The following is a 12,409-nucleotide window of genomic DNA, read 5'->3' on the forward strand; positions in this document are numbered from 1 at the left end:
AGATCCGTTTTTTTAAAACCTGTTTCTGAGTCAGTAGGTTCAAGTTTAGGCTATATTTTATTAACAAATATAGTACAGTAAAAAGTGCAATAGAGAGATCTTAAAATCAATACAATTCTTTCCTCACGCTCTACGTAAAATCTGCAAAACACACGTATATACAGGTATATACACTATAGAACATCGGCTATTAAAGCTCCCTAGAGAAATATACAGGTATATACACTATAGAACATTGGCTATTAAAGCTCCCTAGAGAGATATACAGGTATATACACTATAGAACATTGGCTATTAAAGCTCCCTAGAGAGATATACAGGTATATACACTATAGAACATTGGCTATTAAAGCTCCCTAGAGAGATATACAGGTATATACACTATAGAACATTGGCTATTAAAGCTCCCTAGAGAGATATACAGGTATATACACTAAGAACATTGGCTATTAAAGCTCCCTAGAGAAATATACAGGTATATACACTATAGAACATTGGCTATTAAAGCTCCCTAGAGAAATATACAGGTATATACACTATAGAACATTGGCTATTAAAGCTCCCTAGAGAAATATACAGGTATATACACTATAGAACATTGGCTATTAAAGCTCCCTAGAGAAATATACAGGTATATACACTATAGAACATTGGCTATTAAAGCTCCCTAGAGAAATATACAGGTATATACACTATAGAACATTGGCTATTAAAGCTCCCTAGAGAAATATACAGGTATATACACTATAGAACATTGGCTATTAAAGCTCCCTACAGAGAAAGTTCCTCAGGATGTCATTACTTCATTGCCTGTAACACTCCATGTATCTTTCAATGAAAAGTAGTGAAGCTATCACAGTGTGGGGTGAAGTCAGTATGAGAGCATGAACAGACCTCAGGCAAGGGATTTAATGCTATTTATATCAGGAATTTATCCATTTTCATAGCAAAAAATAACACAATTCACCTCTTTCCTACCCATTAAAAAATCCCCCTCAAAGAAACATTACCAACAGAGACAGGAGGCAAAGATTTACTTTCTTTAGACGATTAGATTATGTTAACAAATGTATTTGCTTTAATTTTGGATTTTAAAATAATCTATATTTAGGTAATATTTATTAAGCATTGTCTAAGCACTGTGTTCATGTATTAGTCTATTTAACTCTTACCAAAACCGTATTAGATAAGTATTATCTCCGTTTACAGATGAGGAAACTAGATCACAGAAAAGTGTAAGTAACTTGTCCTTGATCGTAAACCTAATAAATGTAGAGTTGGGATTTGAACTCAGGCAGTCTGACTCCAGAGGCTATACATTTCCCCTACTTGCTACACTGCTTTTTCAAAACTAGAAATTTAACAACATTTTCCAAAGTAAAACATTCAGAAACTTAATGACTGGTTGCTCAGATGAGTTGCAACAGACTTTCTGAGCAGTTCAATAAAAACGCAGACTTACGAAATTGCATCTATCAAGATACAAAATAAGCTGCGTCTGTAAGTTTCCTTTCTTAAAAAAATTACTTGGAAATATTTCAAGTACATAGAACAATAAAGGAAATAATTACAAGTGAACACCCATGTGCCCTCTATTTAGCTTAATGTTTTGCCACATTTTCAAAATACTTCTGGTAGAAAAGAAACATCACAGATACAAACGAACCCCTCCTGTTACATTCCCTTCTCTTCCTCTCTGGAAGTAACCATTATTCTGAATTTGATATCTATGATTTCCTTATACGATGTTTAGTTTGTTCTTATTTTTTTTTTTTAATTATTAAACTTTTATTTACGGTATGCCACATACATCTTTCTGCAACTTGCCTTTCTTCCTCAATATTTTGTTAATGACCCTATCCATACGAAAAGTGGTCGATTTAGCTCCCTGATTTTCAGTTCTGGTGTTGGGTATGTCAATTTGTTCAGCAGTGACAGTGATTCACCCATTCTCCTGTTAGTGGACATTTACGGTTCCACTAAAACAAGCGTGCTGCTCTGAACTCTCTTGCACGTGCCCGTAACTTAAATACACATATACCTTTTTAACATGCGGTTACACAGGTACACATTTCTTTACCACGTAGTTAACAGGAAAAATAACACGTGTATGAAGAACACAACCAAGAGGGCCATTAGGTTCAAGAAACGTACAGAAGACCATAGGTTCCTCCGAGCGAAGCAAGGCTTTCACTCGCGGGCCCCTGGGGAAGGTCCCCACGACGAGCGACAGGCAGCGCAGATCAAACAATGGGAGCCCTTTATTACTCTTTCAGTTGCTGTTTCCTGTGCCCATTCATTTCCTCAGCTGGAGTGAGCGCCAACACCGAACCGGGCACCAACACCGAAGTGGCGGCAGAGTCCGCGGCGGGGGCCGACTTCCTGGCCGTGTGCCAGGCCCCCAGAGCGTGACAGCGCGAGGGAAGCGTGGGGGCAGCACGGCCTAACCTCACTTTTCACCCCGAATGTCACGGAAGCAGAGGAAACGCGCATGGATGGGGGCACAGACACCTGCCTCCGAGTGTCCACCCTCGCTCACAAAGCCGTCGGGTCAGTAGCTAGAAGCCGAGGGGCGGATGCGGCCCCCGCCCCGAGGCACTTTCTCAGTCGGCTTCTTACTGCCGCGCCTGTCCGCCTTACGCCAACTCCGTAAGGAGGCGCTGAGGCCCACCGGGCGGCTCCCGCAGCTCCAAAACTTGACGTGAGGCAGCGCGGGGCCGAACGGACAGCGGCCATCTTTAATTCGGGCAAGACCCCACCCTCGCACCCCACCGACCACTCCTTTGCAGCGTCCCCAGTATTTTCTCCAACAAATGGAGCGCAGTTAACCTCAGAGGCAGTGTTGAAGAAACACGCAGAGAAGCCCGAGTATCCATGGCCTCAGTGCTGCGAAATCCGGCCAATTTAAACATGGCGGCTAAACCCGAACAGCAAAACGTTGCTGACGCTAATGAAGTCATGCTCGAAACGGAGCGAGGCGGCGGGGCTGGGGAGGCGGTAATCTCGCGAGATGCAAGGCAGCCTCCGCTCGGCCCGGAAGCCTCGGCCGAGGGGGCGGGGGATGGAGGAGGGAGCGGGAGGCGGGTGAGAGCCAGTGGAGTCAGCCTGCTGTAGCTTGCGTAAGCAGGGCAGCGACGCCCGGCGGCTACGCCGCGGAATCGGCGTAGGCGCCTTTGGAGAATCGGCGGGCTGCGCTGCGCCTGGGCTGGTCGCGCAGGGGGGGAGGGGATGTCGGTCAGTGCGAGATCCGCTGCTGCTGAGGAGAGGAGCGTCAACAGCAGCACCATGGGTGAGTCTCAGCTTCGGGCCGCCGGGACTCGGGGTCAGCGGCTCCGAATTCCGGGAACCTCTGCGGCCGCTGGACCGAGCCGGGGAACGCCCTGAGGCGAGGCGGAGGCAGCGGCGAGGGGATCCGGGGTGGGGGCGACGGCGGGCCCGGGGCGCGGCGGCGGCGGCGGGCCCGGGGGGAGGGGAGGCGGCGGCGGTGACAGTTTGAATTGAAAGTGAGGAGAGCCGAGGCGGCGGCATTTCCTGTGCCGCGGCGGACCGGCCCCGGGCTCGGGGAGGAGAGCCGCGGCCTCCGCGGCCGGGGCAGCCTGAGCGGGGTGGTCTCAGCCCTGCCCCTGCCTCTTTCCGCCCCTTCGCCTTCCCTCGGCGTCCTCCCGCAGCCCCCTCGGCGGAGGGTCCCTCGTGGGGCAGTGGGCCCGGCGAGCAGGGGTGGGGACGAGTGTGAGCGCTCGGGCGAGGGTGCTGTGTGGGCCGGCCCGGGAGGGCGGCGGCGGGGAGGGAGGAAGGAGGATGCACCGGGCTGAGGCTGCGGTGGAGGCGGCGGCAGTGGCGGCTGGAGCGGCAGCTCCGGTCACCGCGTCGCCTCCCTGCTTCTCCCGCCTCTCGGGGTCGCCTCTCTCCAGGCGCAGCTCGGAAGGCCAGGGGATGGCGGGCGAGCCTTGAGAATGGAGAATCGGGAGTTTGGTGTGGGGTTTGGGCTGAATTTTTAGGAATAGGGGAGAGTGAATGTCTGGGAAGGGCGCCCCCCGGAGGAGATGGAAGGGGTGGGAGGGGTCCCCGGCAAAGGGAGGGAGTGGAGATGCGGAGTGGCGAGGTTTAGGGAAATGAATTTCTGGAAATACTTCAGTGTTCTTAGCTGTGCTTTTCAGGAGCCCTTTCATTTCCTCCCCCCCACTTATTGGAAGAACAGACCATTTCATTCACATTTTCCACTCCTGACTTCCCTTTCGGCTGTGTATATAGTAAGAAATAAGCAACTGAGATTTTTTAGGACATTTCCATTGCTAAGTTACTGTTTGAGAGTACACTGCTACAAATTTGGGTTTTTACAGTCCTGGGAAAGAATTTGTGACGTTCAGGTGTTTGCTTAGTTACTGAAATAATAACTGACTACATTCTTGAGAGGCTATTGCTAAATAGTTCAGCTTTAAGAATTCTTTCTTCTGGTTTTGTTATTTTGATGAAAGGGAAGAATATCTTAGTGCCTCTGAGAATCTTAATGAACAGATAACCTAGATCCACAAGCACTTAACCTGTTTTACATATTTATGAACATGCAGGTGATAAGTATAGTCAGTTTTCCCCCCTAAAATTTATGTGTAAGTTGGAGAGGAGAGTATTTCAGACTTCAATATACAGGTAGGGATGAAACTTGTGGAATCCTGATACACCGAAGTGGGAGATACAAACAATGACCAAGTCCGTTACTGCTGCTTGGATCCTTTAGTTCTTCAGACTGCAAGGGAAGGAGTAAGGGGTGGTTGGGTGGTTGTGGTGGAGTGGGGGAACGGAGGCAGGAGAGCAATAAACCATCTTTCATCCCATTCATCTGTTCAGTTGAGTGAAGCTATGAAATAAATGTGGAAGCTACACAGGTGATTTGTATGATAGCATTGTGTTATTCTGTGATGGGACAACATGATGGAGCCAGGTCTTAATACAGTTATTAAAGATACCGCAGGTGTTTTTAGGCTTACAGAAGTCAAGTTCACAACAAATGACAAATTTATGTTAAGTTGGTTTGAATTAGTTCTTTTCAAAAGGAAGGATATTGTCCTTTTTCTAATGTAGCTTAATAATTTTTGTTGTAGGCTTCGGTTTGGAAATATTTGACACATACATAATACATGAAAGGTAGTATAAAAGATTATATTTCAGAAGTTTGTGATAAAATTGGTTGTTCGGATTTGCACATTTTCCCATATAAGTAATTTTAAGTAAATCCATACCGGAACTTCTGTGCAAGTCTAAGGCAAGTTAGGACTCCTTGCAGACCCTAGGGGAATTTAGAGGAATATGCTAGAACAACAGCAGCAGCAAAGCATGGGGGAAAGAGGGAGGAAGAAGAGTTAGATCTCTGGCTTCTAAGGTCTCAGTAATGGAGAGCGATCAGATGAGGGGACCGGTCATAATTAAGGATAGTGGAAGAGCAGATGAGTTTCAGACTTATCATAATTTGATGATATACATATTTATTGTAGACTGTGTTCTGGGAATTGCCGATTCTTACCTGACTAAATTGCCTGCTGAGAAATGTGTTTCACATTTTGACTTGATAAGCTATCTTCAATTTTTGATTAGAAGTTGAACATTTTAAACTAATTTATGTATTTTACTAAGTTTTGAGACAAAACTTTTTGTGTGTTTTTCTTCTGTACTAAGTTTGGACTGTAAAGACATAAACTTTATTATGTAATAGTAACAAGAAAAATTATGTTTTTAAGGAGTATAATTTTAAGGTAGTTTGATTATGGGTTTAGTTTGCTAGATGAGAACATACTGTTAATGTAAACCTTTGAGCTGTACAGCAGTGTTTTGAAGGCTGCAGGTTGTGACCCATTAGTGGGTCTTGAAATAATTTTGTGAATTTTTACTAATATTTAAGAAGAGAAAGTAAATATTGCCATTGAAAGTATTGGCAAAAACCGCAATTACTTTTGCACCAAAATAGGACGTTGCACTTAATACGAATTTTTTTGAGGGAAGTTAAATTTTCTTTCAGATATTGTGTACCGGGTTGGGATATAATTTTTTTAAAGGATTCTGGTCAAAATATGCAGTATGGATGAGTCATATCTAAAGTCTTTGAAACTTACGTTAGGGGTTGGAGGTCTTGGTGTGAGGAAGACTTTAAAATTGAAGACTATTAAGTCCATGTGGCTTTTTTTTTGTTTTGGATTCATTTATTCTGTACTCCATGTAGCTAGCATGATTAGAGAGATCTGGGGCCTACTCCTATTTGAGAGGATATTATCCCCCATAGCCAGAAACCAGGGTGGCTTCCAAAAAAGAAAAGAGTAGCATTCAGTGACTCTGCTTCTAGGCCTTGAGGATGAATCTTTTCTTTGTTTTTGTCTTCCTGTGTCCTTTTGCATCATCAGAGATCTGGAGACTAAACTTTGAGCATGGGCTTGGGGAAGAGGGGTCAAAGAGGCAGCTTGGCTGGCTTTTAGTGTTGAAGGCCTTAGGCCAGACGTACTAAGACCTTGTGACTTACACTTGGTGCATTCCAGCTATCCAGATGTAGGGATTACACATTGGAGTTTCAGTTCAAAATCTTAACAGTAATGATTAAGAACATGGGCTTTGTTGTTAGATATGGTTTCAAATCTTGGCTTTGCTACTCACTAGATGTATCAGTCAGAGTAGGTTAGATTATAATTTTAAAAAGTACAGTTATGCATTGTTAATAATAGGGATACATTGAGATGTAGAGTACCTATACAAACCTAGATGGTAAAGCTTACTACACACTTGGGCTATATCCTATTGCTTCTAGGCTATGAGCTTGTACAGCTTGTTATTGTACTCACTACTGTAGACAGATATGACACAATGGTAATGGTAAGTTTTTTTTTTTTTTTTTTTTTTTGAGATGGAATTTCGCTTTTGCCTCCCAGGCTGGAATGCAATGGCGGTATCTTGGCTCACTGCAACCTCTGCCTCCTGGGTTCAAGCAATTCACCTGCCTCAGCCTCCTGAGTAGCTGGGATTATAGGCTCTTGCTAATTTTGTATTTTTAGTAGAGATGGGTTTCACCTTGTTGGCCAGGCTGGTCTCGAACTCTTGACCTCAACTGATCCTCCTGCCTTGGCCTCCCAAAGTGCTTTGATTACAGGACCGAGCCATCGCACCCAGCCAAGTGTTTGTGTTTCTAATCATAGAAAAGATGATGTTCTGTGCTATGAACGTGTGACTGCTATGATATCACAGGTGATATGAATTTTTTTGGCTCCATTGTAATCTTACGGGCCCACTGTCATAAGTGTGGTCCATTATTGACCAAAACATTGTTATGTAGTGCATGATTATACTGCAGATAAAAAAAAAAGTGGAAATGGAATAAGAAAGAGAAATTATAAGCCCCAGTTTTTTATTATTAATTTCAATAGATGTAAATTATTCTGCAGTTAAAATTTCCAATTTTTTGTGCTCTCAATTTCTATGTTTCTGTGACTTAAACTGATAATTCACAGACCAGCTCACTGGTCCACAGACTGTACTCTGCATAGCACTATGTTAGACTGTGTGGTAGCAACAAACAGATTGTCATGCTAAAGTTTATGTACAACATTATATTTTAGGCCAGTGTTAACTTTAAATATACTGTACTTTGAAAGCTGAGGAGAATATATAAATACCCCGTTATTGGGGGGGATAGCCTGAAGCTTCTTCTGCTTACATTACTTTCAAGTTTTTTAAGTCTTAGGTATTCATGTGTCATTTGCATTTTATTCTGTGTTTGCTTTATGTAAAATACAAAGATGATATCCTTCCTACTTCCCCACTATTCTGGAAGTAAAAATGGACTTTCCTGAAGTTGTAACATGTTAATTCTGTTGTTTTGTTTAACCCTGGGTCACAACTGACTACTTTTGGTAGCTTCATTGGAGGTGAGACTCCAGGTTAGAGTTTCTCATTTGAGGTTTTACAATTATTTGAGGGAGGGGAGGGCTGTCTTTTATAATTATCTGGGGGAGAGGAGGGCAGAATATTTACCAGCATCCCTGCTATCATTGTGCTAAGATAGCAGTAGCACATGCTCTCTCTGGTTGTAAAATGAAAAAATGTCTGCAGAGATTGCCAAATGTCACCTGGGGGAGAAGAATCATCCATGGTTGAGAACCACTGCAATTATGTGATGGAGAGCTATTGAAGGATTGTAGGAGATGGGGAAGAAGGAACAAGCTTTCTTAACCGTCTTACTCCTTAGTTTTTCCTCCTGGAACTCCTATCACTTAATATTCTTACTACTTTTTTTTTTTTGAGACCGCGTCTAGCTCTGTCGCCCAGGCTAGAGTGCAGTGGTGGGATCTTGGCTTACTGCATCCTCTGTCTCCCTGGTTCAAGCATCCTCTGTCTCCCTGGTTCAAGCAGTTCTGCCTCAGCCTCCCGGGTAGCTAGGGTTACAGGTGTGCACCATCACGCCTGGCTAATTTTGGTATTTTTAGTAGAGATGGGGTTTCAGCATGTTGGTAAGGCTGGACTCGAACTCCTGACCTTGTGATAACTGCCTCGGCCTCCCAAAGTGCTGCGACTACAGGTGTGCGCCACCGTGCCCTGCCAATATTCTTAGTATTTTCTCAACTTGGGAATCAAAATTACCTAATTTTTTTGTCTTAAGTTATTAATTTATGTATTTTTGCAAAGCATGATCAGTAATTACTGGACATGAAATATTATGCTAGGTCAGTATTTTCCGAAGTATGATTGATGACCTTTATGCCTGAAGGGTCCACCATGGCCTGGAGTTAAAAATGCAGATTAACTGCTTCCCTTTATAGACCCACTGATTAGCAATCTCTGGGAGAGGGACCCAGGAATCTACATATCCAAATGCTTTCCAAATTATCAAGTAGCTGTATTGATTGTTGTATGCTTTAATGCAAATGCAATAAAATACATGGATTTTAAGTATTTAGTTCAATGAATTGCTGACATGTGCATAAGTACGTCTTGTAGCCTTTATTCTAATCAAGATATAGAATATTTCCACCATCCCAGAATTTCTTGTGCCCTGTTGGAATTCTTCTTCTACTGCCCCAGGTAACCACTGATAATATTTCTTTTTTTTTTTTTTTTTAAATTTTTTATTGGATTATAGGTTTTGGGGTACATGAGCAGAGCATGCAAGACAGTTGCGTAGGTACACACATGGCAGTGTGCTTTGCTTTTCTTCTCCCCTTCACCCACATTTGGCATTTCTCCCCAGGCTATCCCTCCCCACCTCCCTCTCCCACTGGCCCTCCCCTTTTCCCCCCAACAGACCCCAGTGTTTAGTACTCCCCTTTCTGTGTCCATGTGTTCTCATTTTTCATCACCCACCTATGAGTGAGAATATGCGGTGCTTCACCTTCTGTTCCTGTGTCAGTCTGCTGAGGATGATGTTTTCCAGATTCATCCATGTCCCTACAAACGACACGAACTCATCATTTCTGATTGCTGCATAATATTCCATGGTGTATATGTGCCACATTTTTCCAATCCAGTCTATTATCAATGGGCATTTGGGTTGATTCCAGGTCTTTGCCATTGTAAACAGTGCTGCAATGAACATTCGTGTACATGTGTCCTTAACTGATAATATTTCTAATAGCCAAGAATTTTTTTTTTTTTTTTTTTTAGATGGAGTTTCGCTCTTGTTACCCAGGCTGGAGTGCAATGCGTGACCTCGGCTCACCGCAACCTCCGCCCCCTGGGTTCAGGCAATTCTCCTGCCTCAGCCTCCTGAGTAGCTGGGATTACAGGCACATGCCACCATGCCCTGCTAATTTTTTGTATTTTTAGTAGAGAGGGGGTTTCACCATGTTGACCAGAATGGTCTCGATCTCTTGACCTCGTGATCCACCCGCCTCGGCCTCCCAAAGTGCTGGGATTACAGGCTTGAGCCACCGCGCCCAGCCTGTTTTTTTTTTTTTTTTTTAAACAGCTTTACTGATAGATGTATACAGTTGACTCATCTAAAGCGTTTTTTCTGGGTAACTTAAGTCTCCCCACCCCCATAAATTCTGTATTATATAAGATTTTAAATAAAATTATCATCATGGTGTTTTTCAAAGAATACAGATTCTTGTAGTTTCACTCTTTGATAAATGATAGGCCTCGGATGAGGCTTTGAAAATCTTTGGCTCTGGTTGACTGTTTTCAGGAAAATCAAAACCATTTTCCACCAGTTATGCTTATTCTTTATAAAATATATTTGAAATATGCCTGCAGTGGTAATTTGAAACTTTTGTAAACTTTGCTCATTGATTTAACCAATATTTGACTCCAACAAGAATCAGACACTTTAACACCATAGCAATCAAGAAAGCTATGGCCGTGGATGTTATGATGTTTCATTTCTAAAATTGCTTTTTAACAATTTTATTGGGAGTTTTTTTTAATAGGTAATATAATCACTTGGTTCAAAATTCAGAAGGTTAAACAGAGAAATACAGTGAAATCTCCTTCCTTCTACCCCCAAGTCACCCAGTTTCCTACTCCTCAGGCATCCTGTGTTAACAGTTTCTTGTATGTTCTTCCAAAGATGTTTTTTGCATATGGAAGTTAAAAGCATATATACTTTCTGTACCCATGCTTGGTAGCATAAGACACATTGTTTCCCACCTTGTTTCTTTCCAATGAGTGTACCTTGGATTATTCCATGTCAGTAAATAAAGAGCATTCTTATTCTTTTATACAGCTGCGTAAGTGTTATGTGATATCTCAGTCTGTTTGTGCTGCTCCAGCAAAATACCTGAGATTGGGTAATTTATAAGGAACAGCAATCTATTTCTTACCGTTCTGGAAACTAGGAAGTCCAATATCACAGTGCCAGCAGATTTGGTGTCTCTGCTTCTAAGATGGCATCTTAAATGCTGCTTCCTTTGGGGGGAACAAATGCTGTTCCCTAATATAGTAAGTAGAAGGGGAAAAAGGATCAAGCACCTCTTTTATAAGGTCATATAGTAATGAAGTATCAACATACGAATTTTGGGAGAACGCACTGAGACCATAGCATATGGATAGACCGTGATATGGGATAGACTGTGATTTGTTTAACGGGTCTGCTTCTGATAGACATTAATTTCCAATATTTTGCTATTACCAACTGTGACATGATGAGTCACTTGGGATATTGATCTTTTCACATTTGTTAGTGTATTTAACAAATACACTAACAGTGTTAGCTTTTGAACTTTGAAGCAGGAGACTACCACTTAAAAGTTGTAATATTGACATTGTCATATCAATAATGTATTGATGTTCTGTTACCATAACATTGATGTATTGGTAATATTGCTGTTAAGTCATTAGTTTAGAACTTCAACAATCAAGTTCATTTATTTAACAAATACACATTTTGTACCTGCTGTGTGCTGGCCACTGGGGAAACTGAATTAAATGCTGTGGCAGTAGAAATAGAGGCATGGTGATTAAGAGCTTCGGGTCTAGAGTCAGACTTGGATTCCTATCTCAGTTCTAAAGTTTAATTGAACCTTCGGCAAATAGCAGAACTTTTAGTTTACCTTCTCCATACAGTGGAAATCATAAGGTTATTGGAGAAGTAACTGACATAGTACATGGCAAATCCTTAGCATGATGCCTGGCTTATAATAAACACTCAGGTGTTAGCTTAAAAAAAGTTATCAGACCATATTGCAGTTGACTTTATTTTTCTGCCTCCACTGTGCTAAAAGTCTAGGACTGTGTTTTTTTCACCTTTGTATCCCCATAACTGACTTGTTATGGGGATTTAAAGGTATGTACAGCATACAGTGAAAGTTTAAAGCAGGCTATCTTTTTCATACTGGAGAAGGTCAATCTTTAAAAGTTGGTAGGAGTGATTAGATAGAGGAGGTGAAGGAGTAAAGATACTTATTCTAGACTGAGAAATCATGTTAGTATCAGGTTATGAGGTAGAAGAGGTAAGCAGGCAACCGGTATTGCTGTGCTGAGGATTTAAAAATATTGAAGCCTTTAAAAGAAAAGTGGTAATAGTAAGAATCACGATGATAATTCTCTCTGGAGAGTTGGGCAGGGCACTAGGTGGAGACAGTACATTGAGGGAGGTTAATGTAAAAGTTTAGGATTAAAAATTGGTCAGAGGGGTATGGTTGTGAGGTATTAGGGAAAATGTGGGTGGTAAGTAATGAGTCCAGAATATTTGAGCGTTGTGACTTGAGTGAATAGGTAGATGAGTAGATGCTATTTTTTGAAATAGGCAATTTAAAAGATGGAATTGAGAGGCCTGAGGGACATCCAAGCAGGATGTCTTGTAGGGTCTCAATACTAGGAGAGACATCCAGGACGCAATATAAACATTTTCAGCTAAGTGTAAATGTATTCATTTGTGCTTTGAATTTTTGTTTAGTAAGTGAATTTGTGAGCAGAGTTGAAGGAAATTAGAATAAATGAT

General features: G+C 42.2%; 2 protein-coding genes across 2 annotated transcripts in view; one reads left to right on the forward strand and one right to left on the reverse strand.

Annotated features, from left to right (window-relative positions):
* The window catches only part of LOC144578308 (uncharacterized), a 44,179-nt gene extending 38,015 nt beyond the window's left edge, over positions 1-6,164 (reverse strand). The window contains exons 1-3 of the mRNA XM_078342142.1: positions 6,105-6,164; positions 5,238-5,284; positions 2,042-3,946 (exon numbers count right to left, since the gene is read on the reverse strand). Of these exons, the coding sequence (XP_078198268.1) occupies positions 2,905-3,946; positions 5,238-5,284; positions 6,105-6,164 (1,149 nt within the window). The 3' untranslated portion in view covers positions 2,042-2,904. The remainder of the gene's footprint in view (positions 1-2,041; positions 3,947-5,237; positions 5,285-6,104) is intronic.
* Positions 3,238-12,409, forward strand: part of SEPTIN7 (septin 7) — a 102,619-nt gene continuing 93,447 nt past the window's right edge. Inside the window, exon 1 of the mRNA XM_035253162.3 lies at positions 3,238-3,289. The gene's annotated coding sequence lies outside the window, so the exon portion shown is untranslated. The remainder of the gene's footprint in view (positions 3,290-12,409) is intronic.

Source organism: Callithrix jacchus, chromosome 11 (assembly GCF_049354715.1).
Source record: "Callithrix jacchus isolate 240 chromosome 11, calJac240_pri, whole genome shotgun sequence".
Classification (NCBI taxonomy): domain Eukaryota; kingdom Metazoa; phylum Chordata; class Mammalia; order Primates; family Cebidae; genus Callithrix; species Callithrix jacchus.